At 39.2% G+C, this 25,678-nt stretch overlaps 1 protein-coding gene across 1 annotated transcript in view; it reads right to left on the bottom strand.

Moving 5' to 3' along the window:
• Window positions 1–1,999: 1,999 nt before the first annotated feature.
• PPEF2 (protein phosphatase with EF-hand domain 2) overlaps window positions 2,000–25,678 on the bottom strand; it is a 40,807-nt gene continuing 17,128 nt past the window's right edge. Inside the window, exons 10-16 of the mRNA XM_043972354.1 lie at window positions 21,786–22,136; window positions 16,894–17,079; window positions 16,287–16,429; window positions 9,049–9,155; window positions 6,903–7,066; window positions 4,111–4,198; window positions 2,000–2,250 (exon numbers count right to left, since the gene is read on the bottom strand). Of these exons, the coding sequence (XP_043828289.1) occupies window positions 2,000–2,250; window positions 4,111–4,198; window positions 6,903–7,066; window positions 9,049–9,155; window positions 16,287–16,429; window positions 16,894–17,079; window positions 21,786–22,136 (1,290 nt within the window). The remainder of the gene's footprint in view (window positions 2,251–4,110; window positions 4,199–6,902; window positions 7,067–9,048; window positions 9,156–16,286; window positions 16,430–16,893; window positions 17,080–21,785; window positions 22,137–25,678) is intronic.

Genomic DNA, 25,678 nt, shown 5'->3' with positions numbered 1-25,678 from the left:
CAATTTTGCTTTTCTTTCTCCCTCCTTTGATCCTCAGCTACATTTTCAGTGAATGGAGATCCACACATATACCTCCACAATATAGAAGGGTATTCTGTTGTCCCTTTTATAATAACAGACTTACAAAGTCCTTTAAGGTTTGCAGGACATTTTACAAATATTACCTCATTTGATCCTCACAACAAGCCTGGTAGCTGGGTGCTTTAATCATCACCATTTGACGGTTGAGGAAAATGAGGCAGACAGAGGTTAGGAGATTTGCTCAGGGTCACATTATCAACTTGTTGCCCCAAATAATTTTTTTTTTGTGAGGTAATTGGGGTTAAGTGACTTGCCCAGTGTCACACAGCTAGTAAGTGTTAAGTGTCTGAGGCCAGATTTGAACTCAGGTCCTCCTGAATCCACCGGTGCTCTATCCACTGCGCCACCTAGCTGCCCCTGCCCCAAATAATTTAACACAACCCTGGGAGATGGGTGTATTTCTCATTGTATTATAGTCATACATACAATACATATCCTTCACCTTACATTTGAGGAAAGTGAGTCAGATAGAGTTTAAGTGACTCCTTCAAGGTCACACAACTAGTAAGTGTCTATGGTCAAATTTGAACTCAGGATATCAATTCATAATTGTTTTCATCCATTAAAAAACCTCTGATAATACATACAGTATCAATGTATGCTGGAAATAATAACAGGACCAAGAAATGATCTATTAGTGATTTGCAAGAGAAGTTTTATTTAATTTTTTTTAAAGCAGAATTTGAAAAGTTCCTTTCTCCTAAGGAAGGGGAAGGGGGGAAGGGAACAAGAATTCATTAAGCACCAACTATGTGCCAGGTACTGTGCCAAGCACTTTACAAATATTATCTTATTTGATGAGAAAGGAATAAGGTTAGATAATAGTCATCCATCTGGAAAAATACATCAGAATGAAAATTTTTACTGATTACATTGGGCTAATTACATTGGCATGGATTTATTATTCATTTATTTGATCACCCCCTTTTAAAAACTGACTTCTGTGAGAAAATAATTGTAATAATCAATTTCTTGGGGGATCCAGGGATTAGTTATTTCCCCCCATCCCCAACCTCTTCTAAAAAGTGAAGTTCTTCTTGAGAGACTCCATCAAATCTCATCTAGGACAAACCCAAGAGAACAAAAGGAGCTTTGGGTGGAGGTAGAGTCTCTTGTCTAGACAGTCCAAGGACTAACTGATTAAACCATGCGTAGATAATGGACTTTGCCCTGACCAAGTTTAGTGAGGGGTTTTGCATTCCTTTCTCTGATGTCATCTCTAGAATTCATTGTAATATAGCCCACCTTCAAGTAATGTCAACCACTTAGATTTGAATACTGCCAATCAATTAGATTTGTTTGATGCATAATGACCCAATTAGATATGATTGATGTATAATGATGCACCTCCTATCAAAAGGGATAAGAAAATTTGAACAGGCAGCCATGTTGTCTCTCAGCTCTCTGGGACCACGTGGTCTCTGGCTCTCTTGTGCTCTCACTTGGGTCTTGTTGGGACCACATGCTGTCTCTCTGGGAGACCACATGGGTCTGTGCTGGCTTTTCTCCTGCTTGTGCTAACTGGTATGCTGAAGCTCTCTCTCTCCGCCTTCTCTACCATGTGGCCCGGGACCACGAGAAGTTAGGGAGACACTTGATCAATCCTTTACTGGTATAATATTGATAAATGAATAAAAGCTTATCCAAAACTTGTATTTATAAAAATTATTTTCAACATCGCACCTCCTAGTAGGTGGAGATGACAATGTAATAAGGAGCCTACATAAAACCTTCTTCCAATTCCATACTCTTCCCTAATCTATTTGCTCTTTAAATTTTCCAACAAACTCTGGGACCTTTTTAAAAGTGATGATGACGATATAGGTAGTGGGGATGCTGGAGGTACGGGGTGAATCAGAAGAGATAGCCCGGTAATCTGGCTAATCTTAGAAGGCACTTTGACGGGTGGATTCCATGGCTAATGGATTCCCTGGCTACTACAACTGCTCTCGCTAGTCTCCGAGCTCTTTGATTCTGAGTCTTTCTCCTCTAAGTATGACTGTTCAACCAGGCGGAAGGCCTCAAGGAACTCGTTGATGTCTATGTTGCCATCTTTGTTGAAGTCAATGCTCCGAGCCAGGTCACAGATGCTCTCATCAGAAACGTCAATGTTCATGTGAGAACTGAAGAGCTTCCAAATCTGCCTGAATTCATCAAAGGAGATGAGGCCTATGGAAGAAAAACATATCTTAGGAGAATCCAGTGGGAGGAAGGGGGCAGTGATGCTCATCCACTTTTCTAAAAGAACAGTTTTCCAAGAACAACAACAACAAATCCAACCTATGGGAACTAAGCTAAAAGAGCACAGCAAGACTGTCTCTTGTTTGAAGAGTTAACAAAGTATTTCAGTGAACTCAGAAGCTGGTGAATGTGCAGCAAAGGTGGTAACTGCATATGTTCTCAATAGTAGTTTCTGAAAGGAATGATGGGGACTGTGAGACGATAGGGAAGCAGGTCTAACAACAGTGGCTTAATGACATAAAAATGAAACAACGGTGACTTACCAATGTTGGATGTGTGCTCTTCTCACTTGTGCACCTTTGCACCTGTGTACCCTAATTAGGCATGTTTTTTCTACATGCACCTTTGCCACATGTGTTCCTTGTGTGTGTGTGTGTGTGTGTGTTATGTCCGTTTAACTGGCTCTCAAAAATAATGTATACACCACACATTTTTAAGTGCAATCTGCATTAACATTTTCTCCATCACTTTCATAAATCAAAAAAAATAATACAACAAATCAAGCCCCAGTCTGTAGTGTTGGCTGATTTCTGAGGAGTAAATGCTCACAATGTAATTATAACAATTGGCTCTCACCAGTCAAGCTGGCTCCAACACACACACACACACACACACACACACACACATACACACAATTCCACATCGTGACTTACCCCATCACGGTTTCACTATATCAAAGGTCAGTATGAGAAATTAAATGGAAATTTGGGGTCATCTTTGCAGAAACCACAGATGACATGCAAAGGCCAGGAGATGACACAGAGCCTATGACCAAATACTTAACCCAAATTTTACAATAAGTTACTATAAACACCCCATGAAAAGAAAAAGAAAAAAATTCTGACTTGTCTGGTGGATTTTCCATATCATGGGGGCACCACTGCCCATAATCCCTGTGATATGGAAGTGATAATGGTATGTGTGTATATACGCATGTGTACATACATACACACATATAATATATACATACATGTGTGTATATGTGTATGTCCATGTCCATACATATTCATTCTTCCCAGTGATGCTGTGTGTATTTGTGGGTAAATTGGTATCAAGTTGGGATCTGATTGACCAAATTAGTATTTAAATTGATATCAAACTTGTATTTCTATCTTCCTCCAACAGTTTTGCTAATATGCTAGGTTTGAGGTGATTACCTCATGGTTATATTGAGTTGTATGTTTTTAGTTTTCAACATAAAACTGATTTTCTTTTTGCTTTTTTTTTTTTAATTTTTTTTTGCAGGGCAATGAGGGTTAAGTGACTTGCCCAAGGTCACACAGCTAGTAAGTTTCAAGTGTCTGAGGCTGGATTTGAACTTAGGTCTTCCTGAATCCAGGGCCGGTGCTTTATCCACAGCGCCACCTAGCTGCTCCCTAAAACTGATTTTCAACATAAAAAGTGTGTGAAGGGGGAAGGCGTCAGACTCTTTCTGTCTGATCATTTACCCTTGGAATACAACAAATGAATGTGTTTCTCGTGTACCAGTCTGGGCATAGTATCCCAGGATTACAAGAACTTTAAGGAGTTCCAGTTAGAACCATAATAAGTTATCCCTAATGGACAGTACTTTAGTCTATTTTTGAAGACCCTGAAGGCAGGAGATAGGACAAACCATCTAAGCATCCCCTGTTAGCTTAGATAGTGGATTCTGCAAGAAAAAAAACCCTTTTCCCCCTGCCCCACTGCCTACAAGTATCCATTTCCATTTGAGTTTGACACCACTCATTTAGAACTTGTAATACTGAGATTATTTTGAGAAATGCATTGAATAAATTGTGTGTTTACCTGAATGATCACTGTCTATGATCCGAAATATGGTCTCCAGGTTGGATCGGTTTCTGTAGAGCACTTCCAGCAAACTGGACTGAATGTTCTGCAAAACACAAATCACTTTCCTTTGGGGTCTAATCTTAAGGAGTATCTTGAATTTAAAAAAAAAAATGTAGTCATAGTGATTGTAGTATTTGGAATGGAAGAAAAAAATTCTTTGTTGTGTATGCGTGTGTGTGTGTGTGTGTGTGTGTGTGTGTTGTGTCTGTTTAACTGGCTCTCTAAAATAATGTATACACCACACATTTTTAAGTGCAATCTTAAGGGATGATACTCTAGGACAGGCAGGGGAAAGGACACAGGGAAATCTAGTGTGGGGCTTCTTAAACTTTTTCCACATGTGACCCCTTTTCACTCAATAAATTTTTACGCCAACCCAGGTATATAGGTATATAGAATAGGTATACATAACCTTTTATTGTTGCCAAATTTTTCACAACCCCCACATTCAGTTACATGATCCCATATGGGGCCACAACCCCCATCTAGTGGATGTCAAAGCCAAAAATAAAATTCTATTTTAAAAAAGAAATGAGGGAGCAGCTAGAAGGCACAGTGGATAAAGCACCGGCCCTGGATTTAGGAGGACCTGAGTTCAAATCTGGCCTCAGACACTTGCTAGCTGTGTGACCTTGGGCAAGTCACTTAACCCTCATTGCCCCCCCCCCCTCCAAATTAAAGCGATCCTGGTAATCAGAGCTCATGATAATTTTCTTTTTTGAGGGGAGATAAACCCTAAAGATTTGTCACAATTGCCTTGCTTCCACAGATAATTTATTGCAAAATGTATGTATCATCTTCTTCTAAATATTTGGGTCTCACCTCCCTCTCCCAGAGGCTGGGGCCAGGTGAGGGTTAGGGGTGGGGAAGATGGGTATAGAATACAGCATGTACTCTTACACTTAGTTGATGCATTCTTTTTTTTTTTTTTTTTTGGTGGGACAATGGGGGTTAAGTGACTTGCCCAAGGTCACAGCTAGTGAGTGTCAAGTGTCTGAGGTCCAATTTGAATTCAGGTCCTCCTGAATCCAGGGCCAGTGCTTTATCCATTGCACCACCTAGCTGCCCCCTGCATTATTTCATTTTGCTGAAGTACCCTCCCCCATCCTTTTAATTCTTTGTTATAAGGGATTATTTGTCAGTTGGTCAATAAACATTAGCTATATACCAGGGTCTGTGCTCAGAATTGGGAGTATAAAGAAAGGCAAAAAACACAGGCCCTGTCTTCAAGGAGCTCACAGTCTGATGGAAAGAGACAACATAAAAACGACTGCACATACAAGATATATATGATATAAATGGGAGATAACCTCACAAGGAAGTCACTGGGGGAGGAGGAGCGAGACTGGGAAAGATCTTCAGAAGGTGGGTTTTGAGCCACTGGAGGTAACAGGGAGCCACTGGAGTTTATTGAGTAAGGGAATGACATGGTCAGACCTGCATTCAAGAAAATCACTTTGTTGGCTGAGTGGAAGATAGAATGGAGTGGGAAGAGATCAGACAAAGTGACCAATTGTGAGGCTACTGCCACAGCAGTCAAGGGCGGAGGTGATGAGGGGCTGCATCGGGGTGGCAGCTCACTAAGTGGAGAGGAGATATACAAGAGAGATGTGAAAGCAGAAAGAACAACAGATTGGAAAATCTTCCTCCAACTCTTCATAATCCCAGTGCCTTCCCTCTGTTATTTCCTGTTTTTCCTGCATAGTTTACTTTGTATATATTTGTTTGCACATCATTTCCCCAATTAAATTGTAAGCTCCTTGAGGGCAGGGACTTTTTGCCTCATTTTTTTTTTATCCCTAGCACTTAGCACAGTGTCTGACACAGAGTAGGTGCTTAATAAATGTTTATCGACTGATTGGTATGTGGGAGGAGTGGGAGAGAGGACAAAATTGTGAGTTTGGTTGCCTGGGAAGACGGAGCTACCTTCAACATTACTAAGAAAGGCTGGAAGAGGGGAGGGTCTGGGAAGAAAGATAATGAGTTCTAGTTCAAGTATGTTACCTGGCTCTTTTTTTTTTTTTTTTTTTTTGGTGAGGCAATTGGGGTTAAGTGACTTGCCTAGGGTCACACAGCTAGTAAGTAAGTGTTAAGTGTCTGAGTCCAGATTTGAACTCAGGTCCTCCTGAATCCAGGGCCAGTGCTCTATCCACTGCGCTACCTAGCTGCCCAACCTGGCTCTTTTTAAAGATAGCTTCACAGTACATGTTGCTAACTACAGTATTCCCAGAGTAGGTAGGTAGGTAGGTAGTTAGAGAGATACATAGATATGATATGATATAGAAAATAGCTAGATAAAGATGATGAATAGATAGATGTAGATTAGTTATAGATAGATAGAAAACTCTTGGTATAGTGGATAGATGTAGATGTAGTAATCATTGGCACTGTGCCAAGCACTGGGGATACAAGTGAAAACAAGCAAGATGGCTCTTGCCCTCAAAGAGTTTACCTTCTAATGGGAGAAGACAATACATATTTTTTTTGGGGGGAGGGCAATGAGGGTTAAGTGACTTGCCCAGGGTCACACAACCAGTTAAGTGTCAAGTGTCTGGGGCTGGATTTGAACTCAGGTCCTGCTGAATCCAAGGCCAGTGCTTTATCCACTGTGCTACCTAGCTGCCCCTGAGAAAACAATACATAAAGGGGAGTTGGAAGTGTGTGTGTGTGTGTGTGTGTGTGTGTGTGTGTGTGTGTGTGTGTTAGCGGCAGGGGCGGGGGGAGGAGGAGAAGGTAGAAAATCTTACCTCATGGCTCAGTTGCTCCTTAGCTAAATTGTTCAGCCAGGACCTGTATTCTAACATGTTATCAGTAGTGTGAGTCACCAGCTGTGGCCTCAGCACCCTCCATGGCAAGCCCAGGTGTAGCACAGACTCCACCGCCGCTGACCAGTCACTCAAGGTGATGAGATCTGCATGGACAGAAAGACTGGAGCTTGAACTTAGTGCGCACGTGGAAATCTTCTCGGTGAGCATGCGCTGAAATAGTCCCTACATCCTCCAGAAATAAAAGAGTATCTTGAGAGGGGGGAGGGTGTTTACACTCTAAAGTATTGTTGAGAAGCCCCAGGGAGTTTTTCTTTATGTGAGTTATATCTCGAAATGTTTAGTATCACTAGGAAAATCGTTTTGATCTCCTGGACCTCCCGAAAGGATCTCTGAGACCACCCCCCTCCCAAGTAAATGTGGACTACCCTTTGAAAACTCTTAGTACAATAGTTTAGAGAACTAGAGCTGGAGTCCCAAGTTCTGGGTTTGAATCTCATCTCATCTCTGCCACCTAAGCCATTTAGAACCATAGATTTAGGGCTTAAAGGGACCTTCAAAATCTTTCATTCCACCTCCCTCATATCTTACATGGGTGCTTGCCAAGCCTGCTTTGGGTCATGCCTAATAGAAGGCATTAAGCCGTCCACTTCAGTAAGTACAGAGACTGATTTATCCCTATGTTGCAAATAAGAAAGCTGGGGTGCAAAAAGATTGAAAGATTTTCTTGTGGTCTACACAGGTAAGGAGGATAGGAATTGGGAGGTTTGGAGGGAGAGATATACAATATATCGACATGCAAGCTGATTACATAATAACATAATAGTATAACATAATAATAAACCTGGAAAGATAGGCTGAAGCCAGACTATGAGGGACTTTAAATGCCAGACTGAGGATCATAGGCTCATAGAGCTCAGGTTGGAAAGGCATCTAGTGCAGTCCCCCCAGTCTACAAAGGAGAAAACTGAGGTTCAGAGAGTGACTTGCCCAACTGGTTCCAAGTTCACATCACTTGGCTCAGCACCACATTCCAAAAGAGTTTGCATTTTTTATTCAGCCCAGTTCCCATTCTGGTATAAGTAGAAGATTTTAGATGGAGAAAAAGGAGAATGAATAGTAAACTGGGGAGCTGGAAAAATTCACAGGGGTTCCCTTATTCTGTGGAAGGTCCATTGATCCTTGGTCCAACCCCCCATGAGCCTGAAGAGAGCTTCATGGTTTACATTCTGCTAGCCATAACATAGCAGAGAAGATAGATATAGATATATGGAGAGATAGAAGAGAGATGGTAGATGGATGGATGGATAGATGGATGATAGAAAGATATGGTAGATAGCTTGATAGAGTAGAAAGAAATGGATAGATAGCTGGATAGCTAGGGTAGATAGATAAATAGAAATAGATAAGTAGATAGACAGCTAGCTAGCTAGATATGATAGATTAGATTAGACAGACAGACAGACAGACAGATAGATAGATAGACAGATGGATGATAGAAAGATATGCTACATATGGGAGATAGGTCAATAGAGTAGATAGTAATGTATAGATAGACACCTTAGAGCAGATTAGATAGATAGAAAGATGGATAGAAATTAGATAGATAACTAGGTAGACAAATAGACAGATAGATGATAGATAGATAGATATAGTAGAGATAGTAGAGATAGAGTAGATAGAAATAGACAAACAGATAGATCTATAGAAATAGATAAATATGTAGATAGACATATAGACAGACAGGCAGATGGATGATAGATAGATAAATGGCTATGGTAGATAGAATAAATAGAGATAGATACAGTAGATAGAAATGCACAGAGTACATGTATGTAGAGACAGAGTAGATAGAAATATAGATAGATGATTGATAGATATGGTAGATATAGTAAACAGAGATAGAGTAGATATAGATAGATAAAATAGATATAGAGATAGAGTAGATAGAAATAGCTAGACATACAGATAGATGGATAGAAATAGATAAATAGGTAGATAGATGATAGATAGATAAATGGCTATGGTAGATAGAATAAATAGAGATAGATACAGTAGATAGAAATGCAGAGTAGATAGATAGATAATCCTAATTTCACAGTTTTGACTGCTTTTTGGGTTCACTCACTAGTTCCATCAAGATCATAGCTCTTAAATGCACCAAGAAGTGAAGAGGAATGAGCAAACAGTTTCTCTCGAAGGGCTCTCAGAGCCGATTCTTCAACTCTGCTGATCCTAAATGGGGATAAGACAAAAAAGGACATTTTCAAAGTTGAGTTTATGACAACTGCTGGACAGTTTCCCCTCCAGGCAAGGTTATGACAGAGCCAGCTTGTACCCAACTGAAAGAGCTGGTTGTTAAATTTTCATCATGGGCATTTGCACCTCAGAAAGCAGCAATTGCTACAAACCAGGGCTTGACTTAATTGTTTTCTTCATCATTTAGGCTTGAGAAAATGTTAGTGATGTGGATTCAACTTAAAAGTGTACCATGGGGCAGCTAGGTGGCTTAGTGGATAAAGCACTGTCCCTGAATTCAGGAGGACCTGAGTTCAAATCCGGCCTCAGACACTTGACACTTACTAGCTGTGTGACCTTGGACAAGTCACTTAACCCTCATTGCACCACAAAAACAACAACAACAAACAAAAACAAAAAAAAAAGTGTGCCAAGCATACATTTTTATGTTTTGTTTTTACTTATTTTTTCCAGAAACGTTTTTAAACATTTACCAGCACACTCTTGGTTCCCGGGCATTACAAATACATTCCAAACTTCCAAAGACTCAAGTTTTTTAGGGAAAAATTGCCATAAGATTCTACTGCAGCATTTTCCAGATTAATTTGTTCATGAAATGCTTTGGGTTTTGAAGTATGTCAATGGAACTAATAAACGATGGTCTGGGGAGTGGGATAAATCTGGCAGATAAAAGGGAGGCACAGATATTTTAGAACAAAATAAAGGAAATATTATTCTCACACAAAAATATCCTGCAAGTAAAAGGTACTTTTGGTATATACATAATTTAATCTTTGAGAGGTGTCAAGCATTTTCTCCTTAGTTTACCATATATTCTTTGTTTGTTTGGTTGGTTTGTTTTGGGCCAAGCAATGAGGGTTAAGTGACTTGCCCAGGGTCACACAGCTAGTAAGTGTCAAGTGTCTGAGGCCAGATCTAAACTCAGGTCCTTCTGGATTCAGGGCCAGTGCCCTGTCCACTGTGCTACCTAGCTGCCCTGCCCCATATATTCTTTATATGGTACAATACTCAGAATGCTGAACTTGGAGTCAGGAAGACCTGAGTTAGAATTCTGTCTCACACACTTACTAGCCTGGGTAAGTCACTGGGTCAACCTCAGTTTCTTCATCTGTAAAATGGAGATAACACTAGCACCTACCTCATAGGGTTGTTGAATGAAACAGAGATAAAGTATGTAGTGTGTTGCTATATGAATGCTGTTATAATAATAATTTTTATGATTGTAGCCTCTCAGGAGAATGAATGTAAGCTTTTTGAGGGAAGGGATTTTCTCTTTCTTGTCATTGTATCCTGATCTTTAAGCCTCCCTGATGGATTAGAGAGTGTTTAGTGGAAGAACTTTGCCTTAAAGAATGAGTAGAATAACAACAGAGAAGGATGGGGAAAGGGGGAGAATAGGGAACACAGTAGGGGCATAAACTATGTGACTCGTCTATAGCCATGTCACCAGGTTGCATCAAGGTATGACTTGAACTCAAGTCTTAGTAAGTCCAAGGCTAGCCCCTCTATCCACCATTCCATGCCAGTGACAGAAAATCAAATCATAAATGTACTAGAGGAAATACTATGAATTGTAGGATCACAGATTTGGAGCTAGGAGGGACTTCAGAGGCCATCCTAGTCCAGCTCCCTCACTTTATAAATCAGGAAACTCAGTCTCAGGTTAAATTACTTGACCAGAGTCACAAAGGTCGTAAATGTCAGAAGTGGAAAGCAGTCAGTCAACTAGCATTTATTAAGTGCCAGGCACTGTGCTAAGTATTGAAGATACAAAGAAAGGCAAAAGACAATCTCTGCTCTTGAGGAGCTCTCAATCTAATGGGGGAGAAAACATGCAAATTACTATGTACAAACAAAATATAATCAGGATAATTAATAGCTTGGCACAAGATGTTCGAAACCTTACTTTCGTAACAGGCTCCCTAAAAATTAGAGTGAACCAAACAGAAGAATGAATAACTTAATTAGATAATGAAAAACATTAAAATGAAGTATATTTAAACTAGAAGAAAATATAAGGCATCTCATTTTTTTTAAACTGATCTGAGGGGAGGTAGGTGACGCAGTGGATAAAGCACCGGCCCTGGATTCAGGAAGACCCGAGTTCAAATCTGGCCTCAGACACTTGCCACTTACTAGCTGTGTGACCCTGGGCAAGTCACTTAACCCTCATTGCCCTGCAAAAATTAATTAATTAATTAAAAATTAAAATAAAATAAACTGATGTGGAAAACAGGTCAAGAAGAGACAATTTAAGAATCATTCATTAGATTACCTGAAATCCATGACCAGAGAAAGAGCCTGGATATCATATTTTTTTAAATCATGAAAAAAACTACCCAGATATTAGAACCAGAGGGAAAAGTAAAAATAGAAAGAATTCACAAATCATCTTCAGAAAGAAATGCCACAATGAGAACTCCAAGGAGTGTCATCGTCAAATATGCTTCCAGGTCAAAGAAGAAAAGTACAAGTAGCTATAAAAAAAGAATTTAAGTACTGAGGAAGCGTAGTCAGGATCACAGACTATTTAGCAACTATCATTCAATATGAATGAATCCAACAAGATATTTCCAAAGTCAACAGACATAGGCTTACAACAAAGGATAACCTATCCAATAAAACAGAGCGTAATCACACAGGGAGAAAAATGGACCTTCACTGAAATAGTGGACATCCAAGCATTCCTGAGGAAAAGACCAGAGCTGAATAGAAACTCTGAAATACAAACATGGGAGTCAAGAGAAACATAAAAAGACAAATACAAGCTAGCAATGAAAAGGGACTTTATGAAGCTAAACTGTTTATATTCTAAAAGAGGGGAATAACATAATTATACTTTCAGAACTCTAATGTCATCAGGAGCCATAGAGAGAGTCAAATAAGAAAGAGGATCCAGGAGTGTATTTATATATATATATATATATATATGTATGTATATATATATATATATATATATATATATATATATATATATATATATATATATATATATATATATATATATATATATATATATATATATATATATGTATGTATATATGCTTTGATGATCTTGAAAGAAGATAGAGAAAGGAAGCTGGGTGGGAGGGCGGAGGGAGGAGGGGAAGAATACACTGGGGGAAGGAGGACAAGAGTTGAGGAACTTATTATCTCATAACCAAGGTGCCCAAGTGGAAGTCTATACAAATGTGGAAGGAGTGATGGGGAGCAGCCACCATAAGAGCCTTACTTCCATCCCAACAAATCCAAGGAGAAGAGGACATACAAAGAGAGTTTGGTATAGAAATATATTTAACTCAAAAATCAAACAAGAAAGAACAGGGAGATGGGAAAGGTGAGACCAAAACACAGGGTAGATTAAAAAAGTCATTAGCATTTTTTTTTGTTAAGGAAGAGGCTCATGGCGAGAGAGGGAGAACAGGAGTCCCCCTTGTTGTTTGGGACATTGGTTTGGTGGTGAGAGATTTCGCGTGGGATGCTATACAGAATCTATTCTCAATCTTTCTCTCTTCACTAACTTATAACGTATATTTTAATAAATCTTTAAAAGCCTAAAAAAAGTCATTAGCAAAAGAAATCTTAAATTTGGAGAGGGGAGATCATGAAGAAGGGATTACAAGGAAAAAATAAAGAACCTGTGTGTGATAAAGAGTAATCAGGGAGCAAAGAAGAGGAAAAAATATAAGAGAATAAGATACAGGGAAAAACATATAATGGGCACCTGGTACATGAGCAGCTTTCTTGGCAGATGCTACCTCTCCATATGGAGTATACTGGAGAGATGGCTTCCAGAATTATAGTAACATGTAAGGGAAATAAATGCCTTAGAGAGACAGTGCATGTTCATTTCTGTAACTGGTTCTTGATAACTAACCATGTGGTTGGAAGGAGCCTTTTTTTGGGGGGGGGGTAAGGCAATTGGGGTTAAGTGACTTGCCCAGGGCCACACAGCTAGTAAGTGTCAAGTGTCTGAGGCTGGATTTGAACTCAGGTCCTCCTGACTCCAAGGCCAGTGCTCTACCCACTGCGCCACCTAGCTGCTCCTAAAGGAGACTTTTTTGATGAGCAACTCTTGATTCCTTCAAAAAGGCCTATTGGCATCAACTATTGACTTGTAGTCCCAAAAGCCCTCCCTTTTCTATATGTTCTCTCACTGGAGTCAGTGAGTGAACAAGTCATTGATGAGGTGAAGAGAAGAAAAGGAGCAGTGATATATCAAATATACCAAAAAATGTGGGATATAGCCTGAGGGAAAATTTAATATCACTAAACATTTTCATCAACAAATGAGAAAAAGAACAGGTTAACTGATTGGGCATGTAACTAAAAAACAACAACAAAAAAACCGCCTGGAAAGCCAAAATAGAAATCCTAAAAATCAAAGAAGAGATTACCAAAGTTGAAAGCAAAACCACAAGAAAACAAAATCCCCAAATTACTAAATTAATAATTTAAACTAGGAGTTAGGATTTGTTTTTTGGTTTTTTTTGTGGGGCAATGAGGGTTAAGTGACTTGCGTCAAACAGCTAGTAAGTGTCAATTGTCTGAGGCTGGATTTGAACTCAGATCCTCCTGAATCCAAGACTAGTGCTTTATCCACTGTGCCACCTAGCTGCCCCCTAGGAGTTAGTTTTTTGAGGGAACCCCTCCCCCACCCCAATAAAATATATGAACCAGCTAATTGGATTAAAAAGAAAGAGGAAAATCAAATTGCCAGTATCAAAAATGAAAAAGCACCCCAAAAGCATCAAAAACAGTATCAAAAATTCACAACAGATAAAGAAGAAAGTATTTATAACTATTTTTGTTCAACTATATGCTAACAAAACTGAGAACTTATATGAAATGGATGGATTTTTTTTTTGTTGTTGTTGTTAATTTGTTTAGACATGTCTGGTTCTTTGTGACTCAAAGGACCATTCTGTACATGGGGTTTTCCTGGCAAAGACACTGAAGTAATTTACTGTTTCCTTCTCCAGTGAATTAAAGCAAACAGAGGCTAAGTGACTTGTTCAGGGTCACACAGCTAGTAAATGTCTGAGGCCAGATTTGAACTCTAGTCTTCCTGAGTCCAGGACCAGTGATCTATCCACTGTGCAATTTAGCTGCCAGGATGAATGTTTATAAAAATATAAAATACCCAGGTTAATAGAATATATAAAAAAGGGAATCTAAGCACCTAATCTCAGAAAAGACATTGAATAAGCCATAAATAACTCCCAAAGGAAAAAAGATCTTGAGCTAAATGAATTCACAAGTGAATTCTATCAAACATTCCCAAAACAAGTAATTCCATTTTTATACAAACTACTTGCAAATATAAAAAAAAGAGGGATCTTATCAAATTCCTTCTGTGACACAAATATGGTCTTGTTACCTATGCCAAGGAGCACCAAAACAGAAAAAAGAAAACTGTAGACTAATAGTGTAGACTAATCATTCCTTAATGAACACTGATGCAAAAAAATTTAAATAAAATACTAGCAAAGAGGCTACAGCAACATATCACAAAGATTATACACCAGGATCAGATTGTATTTGTAACAGGAACATGGGGTTAATTAATATGAAGAAAGGGATAAACATAATTAACTATAAGAGCAAGAAAAATCATGACTATATCAATAGGTTCAGAAAAGGTTATTGACAAAATATAATACCTATTTCTGGTTTGTTTTCATTTGAGCCTGAGAAAACATAGGAATAATTGGATTTTTCCTTAACATGGTGAATAGTATATATCTAAAACAAAGAGTCAGTATTATATGTAATAACAATAAACTAGAGTTATTTCAAATAACTCAGGGGTAAAGGAAGGATGTCTATTATCATTACTTCTATATAGTGCTAGAAATGTAAGCTATAGAAATAAGAAAGGAAAACAAATGGGAGGAATAAATATAGGCAAAGAAGAAACAAAATAATCACTTTGTGCATATGATACGATGGTCTATTTAGAGAATGCTAGAGTCAACTAAAAAAACTGAAATAATTAACTTCAGCAAAGTTGCAATATATAAAATAAATTCACATAAATCATCAGCTTTTATGTATGTTATCAATAAAACCCAGCAGAAAGAGGTAGAAAGAGAAATTTCATCTAAAATAACTCTGGAATGAATAGAATACTTGGGAATCTACCTACAAAGATACACACAAGAACTCTATGACTACAACTATAAAATATCAACCTAAATAGAGAAATATTAGTTGCTCATGGGTAAGTCCAACCAATATAATAAAAACGACAATACTAACGGAATTAATTTGCCTATTCAGTGCTGTTCCAATCAAACTAAAAAGATGACCTTATAAAACTAGGAAAGAATAGAATTTATCTAGAGGAATAAAAATTTTGTTTTTTTTAATGGAGTGAAGGGGGCCTAGCAACACCAGATTTCATATTTCAAACTATACTATAAAGCAGTAGTCATCAAAAACAAGTTTATACAGGTTAAAAAATAAAGAGATCAAGCAGTTGTGGCAAGGGGATTTCTGGCTTAGGCTTCTTGCTATCACTGTGCTAAGAGGCAGACTATGATGGGATGATCTGGTTTGACATAATTCTCAAGTGGACAGAAAAGATCCCTGTTGATAATGATGTAAATCCAACAGAAATCTCAATTTCACCATTAGTAATAAGTAATCATTATGGAATGACCTCAAGTTTTTAGTAAATGGTTAAATCTAGGTAATTGTGGTTTGTAGCAAATACCTGTAGATTCAGAAATTAAGTTAAAATTCTTTTTGGTCAAATCTATTCCCAATAGCAGAACTCCATGTCTTTTTTTTTTTTTTTTTAGTGAGGCAATTGGGGTTAAGTGACTTGCCCAGGGTCACACAGCTAGTAAGTGTTAAGTGTCTGAGGCAGGATTTGAACTCAGGTACTCCTGACTCCAGGGCCAGTGCTCTATCCACTGTGCCAACTAGCTGCCTGCAGAACTCCATGTCTAATTAAACTCTGAAAAAAATGCATGTCCATGTGCACACGTGCACACACACATTGTATCAACAGCAAAAATAGAACATCCTTGACCATGAGGAAGATAATGTTGCACATCATACAACTTCTATGACAGACAATCTTCGCATGACAAGCCTCACCTTTGTCGCATTGTCAGTGTGTGGGTTGCCTTGTTAGCCTGATACTGTACAATGTGTGGGATCAGATCTGGCCCCAGTTTAACATAGGCACCTCTGTTGCTGCCAACTTCATAATAGTTAGAAGCAGAGAAGATGGTTAGCACCTGAACAAAAAGAGGAGAGAAAGGACGAACGTTTAGCTTCATTTTCCCTGTTGGCTTCCCACCTTGGACCCTGGTGCTTGTAATTGCTGTTTGTTGTTGAGGGGAAGCTACTAAACTCCCTTCCCCTTTGCTCTGCTCTACAAGACCTACCTCCTAAGTGCGTACCTACAGAACTCTGGAGGAGAGAGTGAGGCTGATGACTTTTCAAAGCTCTGTCTCACTTAAATCCAATTCATTCTCGAGTCAAGACATCCCCCTCCTGACATCACTGGTCTTCTTTAAGAAGGAAGGACGAGGATAGAGCACTGGCCCTGGAGTCAGGAGTACCTGAGTTCAAATCCAGCCTCAGACACTTAACACTCACTAGCTGTGTGACCCTGGGCAAGTCACTTAACCCCAATTGCCTCACTAAAAAAAAAAAAAAAAAAAAAGAAGGAAGGACGAACAATAACAAAGGTACCTACCTTGCGGTCGTGACAGAACTCATAACCTTCCGGCTTGCACTCATGGGAGCGAATCAGAAACCGTAGGCTGTGCCTTTGGAGCATCTGTTCAGTCACGTTGGGGCCAAAGTAGCAGCCCGCTCCTCGGACAGTGTTGGCCTTGCAGCCCTCCTGGGGCATGGGATCACTCCACAGGATATCTACGACCTGAAATCCATCAGAAATCATTTTTGTCCTTGGGCCAATTCCTTCATACTTATCCATACATGCAGAGAACAGGAAGGTCATTGGGTGTGTAATTTTGCTAAATTTCCCCCAAACGGGAAAGATGATTCTCCTTAGCTCAGGCTGAGGTAGAGTAGATTGATTATGGATAGAATTTCTGAAATATTATGAGATAATTGTGCCGCAGACTGCTGATGAAAGAGACTTAACAAAGAAACAAGTCAATGCAAGGCGAAGGGTAGTGTCTATGTTCAGATACACAGCCAAAGCCCCACATGGACTGCTCATGAGGGCTACACTTGGGTGGTTCCATCTTTGATTAAACATTAATAGCCAATGGCTGAACAAGTTGTGGTATATGGTTGTGATGAAATGCTATCGTATTATAAGAAAGGATGAGCAAGATACTCTCAAGAAAAACCTGGAAAGACTTACACGAAATGATACAAAGTGAAGTGACCAGAAGCAGAACATTGTACACATTAACAAAAATACTGAACAATGGTCAACTGTGAATGACGTAGCTATTCTCAGCATTACAATGATCCAAGACAATCCCAAATGACTCATGATGAAAAATGCTATCCACCTCCAGCGAAAGAAGTGATAGCATCTGAACGAAAATAGAAGCATACTGTTTTTTTATGTTGTTTTGTTTTGATTTTTTTATCTGTGTTTTCTTTCACAACATGACTAACATGGAAATGGTTATCATGATTGCATATGTATAGCCTATATCAAATTACTTTCTGATAGCTGCAATGAGAAGGGAAAACTTTCTCTACATCCCAGATGAAATCTGACTCTCTAAAACTTCTAGGTATACCCATTGTTGCCTTTTAGGCATAAGCAAAGCAAGTCTAATTCTTTTCCCAAACAATAGTCTTTCAAGTCATGGAAGATGGGTATCATGCCCTCCCTAAGTCTCCCCTTATCTGAATCAAACACATCAGATTTCTTCAACTGTTGGCACCATTTCAAATTCATTCACTGTCGTGGGGCAGCTAGATGGCGCAGTGGATAGAGCACCGGCCCTGGAGTCAGGAGTACCTGAGTTCAAATCCGCCTCAGACACAACACTTACAAGCTGTGTGACCCTGGGCAAGTCACTTAACCCCAATTGCCTCATTAAAAAAAAATTCATTCACTGTCCTGATTGCCCCACTCTGACTAAGCTCCAGTTTATTGAAGTGCTCCCTAAAATGGTAGGACCAGAAATTCAGCATATTATTCTAGATGTAGTCTTACCAGTGGACTTACTACTTATACTTTCCTTATTTATTTCTTTTGCTTTGCTTTTGTTAATATCAACTATGATTGCATGAGCTTTAAAAATTATTGAAGTTACCATGGCTTCATATTTAAGCTTGTGATCCACTAAGAACCCTAATTTGTATTTTGGCTACCTCAAAATAAAAGTCCCCAGCCCCTAGGGGAATCCAGTCCTGCTGTGGTACCTGGAGAGAGCCCAGGTGCAGTTGTGTGGCTTCATTTTCCTTGGGCCTGCTCAGGATGGCAGGGAAATGGAACACACATGTCTCGGACCCTTCTTGTATAAGTGAGTATGCTACTGAATCATCTTGTAGGTTATCCACAAAACCCAACTCAGTGTGAGGTTTTATCTACACTCTTGAAATCCTAAACTTCACTAATAGAATTCCACTGGGTCCCTATGGCCCTCAATATCAATATCAATCTCCCTGTTTGTCAATTAAAGCTCTTCACAACCTGAGCCCTTCCTATCTTTCCTTGTTCCCTTCCATTCATTCCAGGATTCGGTCATGTAGGGTTATTTAGGCTACATCTCCTATCTCCAAGCCGTTTCACAGGCTGTCTCCCATTCCTGGAATTCTGTACTAACTCTTAGAATTCTTGGCTTCCATCAAGATTTCACAAGAGGCCTGTTGGGGTCCTCCCAGCTATTGGCACCTACCCTATCAGATTATGTCATGTCTACTTTGCTTGTATTTGCATATACTTATAGATAGATGTGCTTATTCCCCATTAGAATGAGAACAAGGACTGGTTTTGCTTTTTCTTTGTAGTCCCAATTCAGCACAGTTCCTCTAACAGAGTAAATGGTTAATAAAGGTTTATTGTTGATTGATTGCTGCATTCCCTAGATCTTACTATCTCTTCACCTATCTGGAATTTCAATTTACTTTTAATCATATATTTTTTTCACTTGGAGGAGAATGATTCTTGCTGAGACATCCTGGATAAGTTCTCTCTGTCTCTGTCAGACCAATATGCCGGAATGTTAGGACAGAGGCAATTGGATCAAAACTGAACTTGTGATTTGGCTGTATTGACCTCATGGATACTCACCTCTAAGGTCAAGTTCTTGAGTCTGGATAGAATTGACCTTGACCTCAATCAGAGTCAGTCTCCCTCCCCAGAGCCCCTCAATTTCTGGTGATTTCCTCAAGAACAAAGGCATAGTATTATGGGGACATTCCCATGCCACATTTTATAATTTCTAAGACATGACCATGGCTAAACAAGAATATACATTTCATTCCTGAAACAAAGACATCTTTCCCTGAATGGCCACATATTTTATGTATTAATTAAAATTCCCTTCCTTTATAGTTCCATTGAAAGATGTACTAAACAGTTAATCATTGGCTACTCTCAAAAGTAAAATGAAATTATTTGAGATGCTTCTAATACTGTACCTAATGGGACAAATAATACCTCTTATGTGTCCCCTTAAGAAAATAAATTGGATCTGATTATAAAGGATAAACATTCCATTCCTGATCTATAAGAATGGGGACTCACATATTACATTAGGAGGAAACACACTTTGATAGACTTAGGTTTAAATTATAAGATGATCCTGAATAGGACATTGAGTTGATAAATTAGGTAGAGTACAGAATACTTTTAAAGTAGTTGAGCTACTTTAAAAGTGGATTGGGAAGTAATGAGGTCTGTGCAGGGCTTATTAAGGACCAAAGATCTCCTAGCAGTGAGTTCAGATAGAGTTGTATACCTCAAACAAAACTACCTAGATACCCGCTTGTGATATCAGGACAGTGAACTGGGATTCCTTGGCTTGCTGTGCTAACATTTAAAACTTTAAACTGGTAGTTCTCAAAACATGGTCCAAAGACCCTAAGGGAATTACCATGACCCTCTCAGGGGTTCCTGAAGATTAAAACAATTTTTACATAATATTAATACATTTAAATTTCTAATACAGTAAATATCGATAAATATAAGCTACACTAAAGTCCAGTCACCCCTGACAATCCTGAATTAGCCACTCCTCCATTCTATCCTCAAATACTTTGTCAATAAGATCTAATTTATCCTGTATACATTTTGTTCATATGCAAGTGTTTCCATGTTGACTCCCCCATTAGACAGAGCACAGAGACTGTCTTTTGTTTGCCTTTCTTTGTATCCCAGCACTTAGCAGAATGCCTGACACAAAGTCAACCCTTGGTCAATGACTGTTGACCTTAAGGAACACAGGAATGCTTCTAGTGCCTTCCCACCAAGATCTCCAATTCATCCACTCTATCCCTTGTTTACATGTTGTGTCCCACATTAGACTTAAATCAGGAACTATCTTTTACCCTTTTTTTGTATCCCCAGAACTTAACCCAGTTCCTAGCACATAGGAGGTGTTTAATAAATGCTTGTTGGCTCTTGAGTTACTGATAAGTGCTTACTATGTGCCAGGCTAGCAAAAAAAAAAAGCCAAAAAGTCTCTGCCATCCAATGTATTCCATTCTTTCTTTCTTTTTTTAAATTACAAAAGTATTTTATTATTTCCAGTTACAGGTAGAGATAGTTTTCAACATTTGTTTTTATAAGATTTCTAGTTTCAAATTTTCTTCCTCCCTCCCCTCCCTCCCCTCCCTCCCCCTCCCCAAGACAGCAAGTAATCTGATATAGCTTATATATGTACGATAACATTAAACATATTTCTTCATTAGTCATGTTATAAGAGAAGAATCAGAGCAAAAAGGAAAAACCTCAAAAAAGAAAAACAACTGCACCAAAAACAAGAGAAATAGTATGGTTCAATCCGCATCCAGATTCCACAGTTCTTTTTTTTTTTCTTTCTGGATTTGGAGAGCATTTTCCATCATGAGTCCTTTGGACCATTGTGTTGCTGAGAAGAATCAAGTCTATCACAGTTGATCAACACATAATGTTGATGATATTGTATACAATGTTCTCCTGGTTTTGCTCATCTTACTCATCATCAATCAGTTCATGCAAGTCCTTCCAGGTTTCTCTGAACTCCGTGGGCTCATTGTTTCTTACAGCACAATAGTATTCCATTACATTCATAAACCACAACTTGTTCAGCCATTCCCCAATTGATGGGCAGCCCCTCAATTTCCAATTCCTTGCCACTACAAAAAGAGCAGCTATAAATATTTTTGTACATGTGGGTCCTTTTCCCTTTTTTATGATCTCTTTGGGAAAAAGACCCAATACCATTCTTTCTTTATACAAGGCAAGAAAATGGATCAGCTAGGTGGCACGGTGAATAAAACACCGGCCCTGGATTCAGGAGGACCTGAATTCAAATCCAGCCTCAGACCCTTGACACTTACTAGCTGTGTGACCCTGGGCAAGTCACTTAACCCCAGTTGCCTCACCAAAAAATAAATAATAATATACAAGGCAAGAATGGAACAGTCCATCTGGCCACCCCTACTCACCTGCTTCCACTCCTCCTGATTTACTCCTTGCAGGTCACAAGAGTCCAGCTCTGATTCTGGTGGGAAGATCGATGGCTCCTCCTTGTCCCTGAATTCTGAGAAGCCCACTTCCTGCCAGCATTTCTCCAACTCCAGTTGCACCGATTGCCGGACCCTCTTGGAGATTTCCTTCCTATCAGGTGTGAAGCTGCAAGGGATGCTGGCCGACCTGCTTCCCTTGTGAGGGCCGAGCCGTAGCGGGGAAGAGGGCACAGAACGGCTTTTGAGGGGAAACCAGCATGAACTGCTTCTGCTTTCCTCCACCTGTTTCTCTTTCTCTGGTTTCTTTGTATATCTCATGGTGGAAATAATCTAAAAGTGGCCAGAAGAGACATATGAGGAGCAAATGGGAGAAGCAAAGGGAACATTTGAGATTAAAGAGGCAAGACCTAGGCTCATCCATTCAGTTGTCAATTCTACCCCCGTAATGTTTTTTTGTTTGTTTTTTTTTTTTTAGTGAGGCAATTGGGGTTAAGTGACTTGCCCAGGGTCACACAGCTAGTAAGTGTTAAGTTTCTGAGGCCGGATTTGAACTCAGGTACTCCTGACTCCAGGGCTAGTGCTCTATCCACTGCACCATCTAGCTGCCCCCATAATGTTTTTTTTAACATCCATACCCTTGTCTTTATTCACATGGCCACCACCCTAGTTCAGAACCTCATCAATTAGCAGAAGCAGTTCTGAACCTTAGGAGCCTAACTCTTAGTTCATGGAAGATGATAACCAGCTATTCTCCATCCCAATTATTTATGGGTGGTGCCCTTCTAGTGCCTTAATTTGAAATAATTATTTTACTGCCATGTCTAAATATAGAAATGAAAAAAAAACATGTATTTCCCGACAGTTGTGTGACAGTGGGCTTTTTATTTGATAATTTGTTTAATTTAAAGTATTTTTAGAGATTGGTTTGAATGCCATAAATTGAGTACAATCTTTACATGAAACTGCCTGCTATAGTGAATGAGTTCATAGAAAGTATAGAAAGGTGCATTCATAAAAGCAAAAATGAACTATGAAAGGTATACATCTGTTATGTTTGCCATTTAATATGGGAATTACAGGTAAATGCTGATAAACTCTTGTTCTATATAAAAAACTGATTCATGGTATGGGCAATATGATTTTCTTTTGGGCAGGGCAATGAGGGCTAAGTGACTTGCCCAGGGTCACACAGCTAGTAAGTGTGAAGTGTCTGAGGCCAGATCTGAACTCAGATACTCCTGAATCCAGGGCTGGTGCTTTATCCATTGCGCCACCTAGCTACCCCGCTATGATTTATTTTTTAGTGATATACCTCCCTCATATTTTATGATGGCTTTACAGTTATGTGTATTAAATAAGAAACACTGGAAACTGATTTTCTCTAGGACAATATGCATGTTTTAAGTGGTACTGGAAACTGCACTGATAGATATATAATAATAAACATGTCTGCTATTAATATGCAAAAAATTATTGCAACAGCCTTCTAATTGGTCTCCCTTTCTTGAATTTCTCTCCTTTGCAATCTTCCACATAGGTGCCAAAATTATTTTCCTGAAGACCAGGTCTGTCTATATCACTCTCCTATTGAATAAACTCCAGTGGCTATCTTTTGGATGAAACATAAACTCATCTGTTTGGCATGTAAAGCCCTTCACAACCTGGCTCCCAATTGCCTTTCCAGACTTATTATAGATCACTTCATTACCCACATTTGGTCCAGACAGACAGCCTTCCTACTGTTCTTCACACAAGAAACTTCATCTCCCACCACCATGTCTTTGCACTGGCTATACCCAATACCTGGAATATAATGTGTCCTCTCTTCTTAGAATGCCTTGTTTCTTTCTCCATGAAGGAATTTTTTAAACATATTTTTGAGAGTAATTATTGTAGGAATCATTTATCCCTCAATAGTTATGTGACCCTGGGCAAGTCACTTAACCTAATCTTCTTGGTTCCTCTTGTCCTTTCTCAAAGTCACCTTTTATGTATTTTGTAAATATTCTCTTTATGCTTATGTAAATATTGACTCCCCTAGTAGAATGTAATCTCTTAGTGGCCAGAGGCAGCTCTGTATTTGTCTTTGCATCCCTACTACCTAGCATAGTGTCAAGCACACAGTGGTGTTTAATAAATGCTTGTTAATTGATTGATTAAGCCTGAATTCTCAGGGTTAACTAGAGAATTGTTCATTCACAGGGGAGCAAATAATTTTTAGGCATTGATGGAAAAGGACACATCTTTCTTGAGTCAACTTCCTTATTGATTAAGGTAAGCGGCCCACCTTCTGTTCCATCGAAGAATTAGAACTTTAAAGGAAATTGATAAGAACTGGAACATCACAAATATTTTATGTCGGAGACATGATAGATTTTTTTCAATACCCCTTCTTTTACTTTCCCTCACCTTCTTCCATTATGGGATTTAGAGCTGGAAAGGACTTCCAATACATTAATTTATGGATTAGGAAACTGAGCTCTTTGGAGGTTAAATGATTTTCCCAAGGTCACACATACAGTAGATGGTAGAGCCAAGATTAGAACCCAAGTATGACATCCAAACCCATTGCTCTTTCCACTACACTGTGTTTAATTTGGGAAGTAGAAGATAAGGAGGTACCTATAAAGACTTATTCTTCCCCCAAGCCTCTGGTCTCCTCTCCTCATGTATCTTGGGCTGTGATTCTCATTTAAGCACAACTACTCCACTTTGTTGCCCAAAGTTCATTATCTTGGGGCCAGTCAGGACATGAAGTCCTCTGCTCCAACATTTATCTTCCTGAGTATTGGGTCAGAGACAACTGAGTAAAGGTTGATTTTGTTCTATGACCTCAATAAAACTCAAATCCTATGTTGGAAATGCTATGTCAGCCTCCTCAGCTTAGATTAGACAGCTCTCTGGCTTGCTCTAAATCAGAATCAGGCCTCCTTGCATGAAGCACCCCAGATTCCTGGTGCTCAAGAAATAAAATCCATATTATTTCAGTTCTTAGGACTGTATTATATAATAAAATCAGGTTTTGACCTTTAAAAAATTTTTTGGAGAATAATTGTTTTATGAATCACTTATCCCTTGACAAGTCACTTAATCTTCCTGTGCCTCAGTTTCCTCATCAGTAAAATGGAGATAATAATAGCCCCCCACTTTATTGGGTTGTGAAGATCCATTGAGATAATATCTAATGTGCTTTGCTAACCTTAAAAGCTATTGTTTTTAACATTGCTGAGATTCAGTGGAACTCATTCTCTCACTAACATCAGACTCTTACAGTGACAGATGAGGGTAAAGAAAACAAAATTCTCATGGTCCAGTCATTCACTGGCAAAGTGAAGTAGAGAATAGACACGAAGTGGTTTGGGCCTGAATTATTTGGATAAAGTTGGCCTTTCTGTTAAAAGCTAGGTGGTGGGGCAGCTAGATGGCGCAGTGGATAGAGCACCAGTCCTGGATTCAGGAGGACCTGAGTTCAAATCCGACCTCAGACACTTGACACTTACTAGCTGTATGACCCTGGGCAAGTCACTTAACCCCCATTGCCTCACTTAAAAAAAAAAAAAAAGAATCCTTACGTTGGGGGGTGTGGCGGATAAAGCACTGGCACTGGATTCAGGAGGACCCGAGTTAAAATCCAACCTCAGACACTTGACACTTACTAGCTGTGTGACCCTGGGCAAGTCACTTAACCCCAATTGCCTTACTAAAAACAAAACAAAACAAAACAAAGCTAGGTGGTGCAGTGGATAGAGCACTAGCCCTGGAGTCAGGAGGACCTGAGTTCAAATATGACTCAGGCACTTAACACTTACTAGCTATGTGACCCTGGGCAAGTCACTTAATCCCAGTTGTCTCACCAAAAAAAAAGTCTGTTT

This window comes from Dromiciops gliroides, chromosome 6, assembly GCF_019393635.1.
Source record: "Dromiciops gliroides isolate mDroGli1 chromosome 6, mDroGli1.pri, whole genome shotgun sequence".
Lineage (NCBI taxonomy): Eukaryota > Metazoa > Chordata > Mammalia > Microbiotheria > Microbiotheriidae > Dromiciops > Dromiciops gliroides.
Note: the sequence above shows the minus strand (reverse complement) of the source record. Positions and strands in the feature narration are given on the sequence as shown.